Source organism: Xyrauchen texanus, chromosome 47 (genome assembly GCF_025860055.1).
Source record: "Xyrauchen texanus isolate HMW12.3.18 chromosome 47, RBS_HiC_50CHRs, whole genome shotgun sequence".
In the NCBI taxonomy this organism is placed as follows: Eukaryota; Metazoa; Chordata; class Actinopteri; order Cypriniformes; family Catostomidae; genus Xyrauchen; species Xyrauchen texanus.
In genome coordinates, this window is record NC_068322.1 from 545,080 (window position 1) to 552,579 (window position 7,500).

Here is a 7,500-nt window from a genome sequence, read left to right on the forward strand (position 1 = left end):
TCAGTGACTCCAGCCAGGTCTCCTTAGCAACCAAATTGGCCCGGTTGCTAGGGAGGGTAGAGTCACATGGGGTAACCAAATTGGTTAGTGACCACACACAACTCACCATACGCCCCACCGAGAGCGAGAACCACATTATAGCGACCACGAGGAGGTTACCCCATGTGACTCTACCCTCCCTAGCAACCGGCCAATTTGGTTACCCCATGTGACTCTACCCTCCCTAGCAACCGGGCCAATTTGGTTACCCCATGTGACTCTACCCTCCCTAGCAACCGGGCCAATTTGGTTACCCCATGTGACTCTACCCTCCCTAGCAACCAGCCAATTTGGTTACCCCATGTGACTCTACCCTCCCTAGCAACCAGCTAATTTGGTTACCCCATGTGACTCTACCCTCCCTAGCAACCGGGCCAATTTGGTTACTCCATGTGACTCTACCCTCCCTAGCAACCAGCTAATTTGGTTACCCCATGTGACTCTACCCTCCCTAGCAACCAGCCAATTTGGTTACCCCATGTGACTCTACCCTCCCTAGCAACCAGCTAATTTGGTTACCCCATGTGACTCTACCCTCCCTAGCAACCGGGCCAATTTGGTTACTCCATGTGACTCTACCCTCCCTAGCAACCAGCCAATTTGGTTGCCCCATGTGACTCTACCCTCCCTAGCAACCAGACAATTTGGTTACTCCATGTGACTCTACCCTCCCTAGCAACCAGCCAATTTGGTTACCCCATGTGACTCTACCCTCCCTAGCAACCGGGCCAAATTGGTTACCCCATGTGACTACCCTCCCTAGCAACCGGGACAATTTGGTTGCTAAGGAGACCTGGCTGGAGTCACTCAGCACACCCTGGATTCAAACTCACGACTCCAGGTGTGATAGTCAGCGTCAACACTCGCTCAGATACCCAAAGCCCCGAAATAAGAATTTTTGATAAATTGTCTGTTCCTCACAAGCTATCATCTGACTTCAGGCTACTTTGTCATTTTTTTAGTTGAACTTTATTTGAGTGAACTATCCTTTTAAAAGTTCACTGAACAATGAAAATGAATCATGCTTCCATCTCTGACAACAGTTCAAATCCCAAGTATAAGCTGGTTTTAGCCCAATGTTTCCTGCTAAACCCTTCTCCAATAATGTTCCCGCTTTTGTACACGTCCTGTGTGTTCACAGAGAGAGAAAGAGGTAAACTTAGAGCAGCAAATAAACAACGCTGGACTATTATTGACTCTTTTCCTGTGTTTTGCAACAAGAAAAAATAGCTGCAGGTTCATTCACGAGCAGGAAATGGTTGTTTTGTACACATGGTAAAGGGCCTGTGGGAACACCATGTCAGTTCACTGTGGTACATGTCATTCAGCACAGGGGTTTGATTTTAGTACACTAGCGTCCCTGAAGCAGTTTGGGGTTTGGTCGCCTAAAAGCAAAATATGGAGAAGCAGCAGAGACAGAGGAACACTAACATATGGCTAACTGCATACTGTGCACTATATACTGCATACTATCCATGTGAAACAGTATGCATTGTACAGCAGTAAACATCTGCTACATTGTTGCAGTGTTAATCGGGATGTTTGGTTTTGTGAACTATATTTAAAGGGGCCGCAAAACATCCAGACATGTCGACCGGACCGAACGCCCCTACCTCGTTCTCGGGAAACAGAAAGGGTCTTCACCACCCCTGGCAGCGGTTCTCCTGCTCTAGGCGGTCAGCCAGGAACCCCTCCCCGCTCGCGGTCAGTGGTCGTCACGACCCGCCGCGTTTAGCGGCAGGTAGGGGTCTCCCCTCCACTGGCAGCGGTTCTTCTGCTATAGGCGGTCGGCCAGGAGCCCCTCCCCGCCCATGGTCAGTGGTCGTCGTGGCAGGTAGGAGTCTCCCCCCGCCTTTGGCAGCAGCCCGGACCGCTCCAGGCAGTCAGCCAGGAGCCCCTTCTCCCCTTGCGTTTGGTGGCCGTTCGTCCGCTCTCAGGCAGCTGGGATCCTCCGTCCCCCGGCAGACGGCCGCGGCTGCTCCGTTGGGCTGGATGGTAGTGGCGAGGACTTGCTGTGAACATCTCTGTGCTGTCTTCTATTTCTACACAAGATTTCAAACAGCTCCCGAGAACCAATAGACATGAAGATGAAGGCCAGTTAAAAGTGCCATTTGTTTAGCTTGTTTAGCCTAACGCTAACTTTAAATGTGTCTTCCGCACAGAAGGAAACATCCCACAGCAGAGCTCTGGTGTCAGTGGAACAGAACAAACGTGGCCCACGGACGACTCTGCACCATCAATCCAATGTGTGTGGACGCGGTTTGGGTCAGCTATTTGGACTTCAAAGCGAGAGACTTGGACACTATGAAGCACTCAGTGTTTGTTGTGTGTGTTGGCTTGATCCTGAAGGGTCTGTGAAGTGTCACTGAGAGCTACAGATAAACCTCAGCGCTGGAGAATGAACATTATCTGGAGAGAAACGTTCAAATGAGTAAAGGCCAAACAACAGCAGGTCAAGTGAGGCGAGACTACAGCTCGTGGAATTAAACACAGAGACCATTTGCACGACGGCAGTCTTGGGCTACATTTGGAATAGCACACCTCCATACTACTCATACTAGTTCTAAAGTGCATACTAGTTCTAAAGTGCATACTAGTTCTAAAGTGCATACTAGTCCTAAAGTGCATACTAGTTCTAAAGTGCATCTATTTCTAAAGTGCATACTAGTTCTAAAGTGCCTATTATTTCTAAAGTGCATACTAGTTCTAAACTGCATACTAGTCCTAAAGTGCATACTAGTTCTAAAGTGCATCTATTTCTAAAGTGCATACTAGTTCTAAAGTGCATCTATTTCTAAAGTGCCTATTATTTCTAAAGTGCATACTAGTTCTAAAGTGCATACTAGTTCTAAAGTGCATCTATTTCTAAAGTGCCTATTATTTCTAAAGTGCATACTAGTTCTAAAGTGCATACTAGTTCTAAAGTGCCTACTAGTTCTAAAGTGGATACTATTTCTAAAGTGCCTATTATTTCTAAAGTGCATCTATTTCTAAAGTGCATACTATTTCTAAAGTGCCTATTATTTCTAAAGTGCATCTATTTCTAAAGTACATACTATTTCTAAAGTGCATACTATTTCTAAAGTGCCTATTATTTATAAAGTGCATACTATTTCTAAAGTGCCTATTATTTCTAAAGTGCATCTATTTCTAAAGTGCATACTATTTCTAAAGTGCCTATTATTTATAAAGTGCATACTATTTCTAAAGTGCCTATTATTTCTAAAGTGCATACTATTTCTAAAGTGCATACTATTTCTAAAGTGCCTATTATTTATAAAGTGCATACTATTTCTAAAGTGCCTATTATTTATAAAGTGCATACTAGTTCTAAAGTGCATACTAGTTCTAAAGTGCATACTAGTTCTAAAGTGCCTATTATTTATAAAGTGCATCTATTTCTAAAGTGCATACTAGTTCTAAAGTGCATCTATTTCTAAAGTGCAAATAGTATAGACCATCAATCATGGTTACACACTCAACAAGTCACGTGATAAGATGTGCGTATCACGTGACTTGTTGAGTGTGTTACCGTGGAGACGTAGCGCGTGTGGAGGCTTCATGCTATTCTCTGCGGCATCCACTCACAACTCGCCACACGCCCCACCGAGACTGAGAACCACATTATAGCGACCCCATGTGACTCTACCCTCCCTAGCAACCGGGACAATTTGGTTGCTAAGGAGACCTGACTGGAGTCACTCAGCACACCCTGGATTCAAACTCACGACTCCGGCTGTGATAGTCAGCGTCAATAATCGCTGAGATACCCAGACCCCCCGAATATTTTTGATATTTTTAAAAAACATAATAGTGATAGAAAAGGTTTCTTGCAGAAATAGAAATCCATGCGACTATACGATTTGAAGGCACTGAAGGATTTGGAGAAACTAAAAAAATATGTATTCTAGCCTATCCACTTTCATAGTTATTAGCCAAAAGGTGAATTATCTTATTATAGCGCCACCCTGTGGCCGTTTCTCACCAAATTTGATATACAGCTTCCTGTTGCGACCCTCCTCGTTTATACAAGGTTTCAGGACCATCGGCCATTCACAACGCAAGTTCTTAGATGCTGAAATGTGATTGGCTGCTGGTGGCCATTTTTGTTTATTTGTCGAAACGATATGTTAAAGTTACACGATGTTAGAAATGAACTACATTTCATTAATGGACGAGTACACCAACAGTCCAGAATTTATATTCTTTTCATAACCTTTACTCAGGAGGGTCTGAGGATGATGTATAGAAACATGCGTGTAAAAACAGACCGGATGAGCACACAATGGTCAACCTGATCTGATAAAGAACGGGGACATGTTGGTTTAGACTGTTTATGTGTGTAAGACTAAGACTTTTGTCTACAGGCCATATAAAACATCTCATTACATGTTTGTACAGCGGTGGACTGGGCTGCTGTATCATAGCAACACTTCCTCTGAACAACGGCACACTTACCACAGGCCAACCACAACAACAGCGCGCCAGACACACCCCAAACACAACAGGACAGCAGTGTGCAACGGCTTACAGATGTACAGTAATGTGATGTTATCTGTCCAGACATTTACCGTGTTGTCATGCCAACAGCCTAAAGAGGTCACATGCACGCCTGTCAGCTGGGGTAAAAACACACAGATTTCATTTAATAAAATGTCATCATCACAAACAGTGACTTTAATCAAATTAATTAATTAATTAATGTTAATTACATTTTATTGCTTTAATGCATTACTATTATTATTATTTAATTGCCTTAAGCATGATCTATTTTCCCCATTTCACGCATTCATTTAAATCGAGCTTTTATTTTGGGTTTCTGTGCGTTTTTGACGGTAGATTCACACCTCTGGATAAGCAGTTACTACATCAGTGTGATCATTAAACCCTGAAAATCACAGACACTCACACTCACTCACACTCTCTCACTCACTCACTCACTCACTCACACACACTCACACACTCACTCACTCACACACACACTCTCTCACTCTCACACACACACACACACACACACACACACACACACACACACACACACACACACACACAGTCTTTTAATTTAGAAAGAAAATTTGGGTTAGAAAAGGATGGGGGGGGTCTGTGTATCTTAGCGAGTATTGACTCCAGGGTGTGATGAGTGTCTCCAGTCAGGTCTCCTAGGCAACCAAATTGGCCCGGTTGCTAGGGAGGGTAGAGTCACATGGGGCAACCAAATTGTCCCGGTTGCTAGGGAGGGTAGAGTCACATGGGGTAACCAAATTGGCCCGGTTGCTAGGGAGGGTAGAGTCACATGGGGTAACCAAATTGTCCCGGTTGCTAGGGAGGGTAGAGTCACATGGGGTAACCAAATTGGCCCGGTTGCTAGGGAGGGTAGAGTCACATGGGGTAACCAAATTGTCCCAGTTGCTAGGGAGGGTAGAGTCACATGGGGTAAGAAAACGTTGTATTTACTGTATTATTCCACTGGGATGTCATAAATGGTAGTGTAGTTCCTCACCAGAATTTGGTTTATAAAAAGTGAACTGAACGTGGACTGATGGTAGGTCCGTCTTCAGCGACTGGTGAAAGTTTAATATCAAGGCAACACTATTGTGCCTTTATTTAGTCGTTATGATGTAAACTTCCTGAATCACAACATCTGGAGCTCATTTGATGCCGGGTTTGTGACTTCTGCTTTAGTTCAGGAAAGAGGATTTAAAAGCAGAGCTGCGAGTCTAAACAGACTCTGATTTAATGTTTAAATGAGTGTTTACCAGAATAAAGGAAGTGTAATTATCGCACACACACACCTGCTCCACACGGATCTCATATTCTCCATTCAGCTTCCTTTCTCTGAAGTACTTCGACCTGTTTGAGAGAAAAGACAAAAACAGAAAATGACTAATTGTAAGTCCTGTTCACACCAAAATCGTGCCGGTTTTGCGAGACGAACTTCGGATGAAAGGTCGAAAGAATTGAAACGGAAAACTCTGTCGCAGTCAGAAGAACAAAACAATTGGACTGATCAACTTAAAAATAATGTTCGGAATAAACAAAATCGCACCGGAGAAACGGACTTGGTTTTGGTCTCCTAAGCAACCAAATTGGCCCGGTTGCTAGGGAGGGGAGAGTCACATGGGGTAACCTCCTCGTGGTTGCGATTAGTGGTTCTCGCTCTTGGTGGGGCGCGTCAAGCCGTGCATCTTATCACGTGGCTTGTTGAGCGCGTTACCATGGAGACGTAGCGTGTGTGGAGACTCCGCGCTACGTTTCCGCGGTAACGCACTCAACAAGTCACGTGATAAGATGTGCTAAAACCGAGATTCATCCTCCGCCACCACGAGGACTTAGAGCGCATACCTGGAACGCTATCGGCTCCGATACTAAAGCTTTTAAACGGATCGGGTATCGGTCCGACGAGCCCACAAAAGAATCACAAAAGACTGTTTAATAAGTAAATATATCAAATGCACGCGCAGCTCTAGCGCGTCAGTGAATGGCGCTGCTCTGTTTACAAACACTCGTGGCTATTTTTATGGTGCGTTCACATACAACGCGGAGCGAGCATTTCGCGTGGTACGATTACATACAAAGTCAATGCAAAGATGTGAATAGACACGACTCGAACATGCAAAATCGCTTAATTTGCGTATTCGCGCGAGTTAAAATTTTTGAACTCCAGCTAAAAATTAGCATGATGCGTTGTCGCGAAAGCCTATCAGCAGTCACTGACGTACTGATGTAGTAGCAGAAGAAATCTGGAAAAAGCGGCGTGTGGGCACCTGGAATTGTACAACACAACGTCTTTTATGACCGGACAAATAAAGACAATCGCTTGGAGGAAAGTGAGCGAGGAAATACTCGCGGGTTCACGTTACACGCGCGAACGGCAGTTTAAACACACATTTATAATCCAGCGGTCCAACTCGCGCGAGCAATGCGAGGCGAAAATTTTCTTCGCGTTGTATGTGAACGCACCATTACTCCTCGTGGTGTCGTAGTGACTCGCCTCAATCCGTGTGGCGGAGGATGAATCTCAGTTGCCTCCGCGTCTGAGACCGTCAATCTGCGCATCTTATCACATGACTTGTTGTGCGCGTTACCGTGGAGACGTAGCGTGTGTGGAGGCTTCACGCTATTCTCCGCGGCATCCGCACACAACTCACCACACGCCCCACCGAGAGCGAGAACCCCATTATAGTGACCACGAGGAGGTTACCCCATGTGACTCTATCCTCCCTAGCAACCAGGCCAATTTGGTTACCCCATGTGACTCTACCCTCCCTAGCAACCGGGCCAATTTGGTTACCCCATGTGACTCTATCCTCCCTAGCAACCAGGCCAATTTGGTTACCCCATGTGACTCTACCCTCCCTAGCAACCGGGCCAATTTGGTTACCCCATGTGACTCTACCCTCCCTAGCAACCGGCCCAATTTGGTTACCCCATGTGACTCTACCCTCCCTAGCAACCGGCCCA

At 45.4% G+C, this 7,500-nt stretch overlaps 1 protein-coding gene and 1 pseudogene across 1 annotated transcript in view; both read right to left on the reverse strand.

Annotated features, from left to right (window-relative positions):
* Positions 1-7,500, reverse strand: part of LOC127638820 (glutamate receptor ionotropic, kainate 2-like) — a 414,054-nt pseudogene that overhangs the window by 127,954 nt on the left and 278,600 nt on the right.
* LOC127639238 (synapsin-3-like) overlaps positions 1-7,500 on the reverse strand; it is a 109,041-nt gene that overhangs the window by 79,551 nt on the left and 21,990 nt on the right. The window contains exon 3 of the mRNA XM_052121149.1: positions 5,832-5,889. Within this exon, the coding sequence (XP_051977109.1) occupies positions 5,832-5,889 (58 nt within the window). The remainder of the gene's footprint in view (positions 1-5,831; positions 5,890-7,500) is intronic.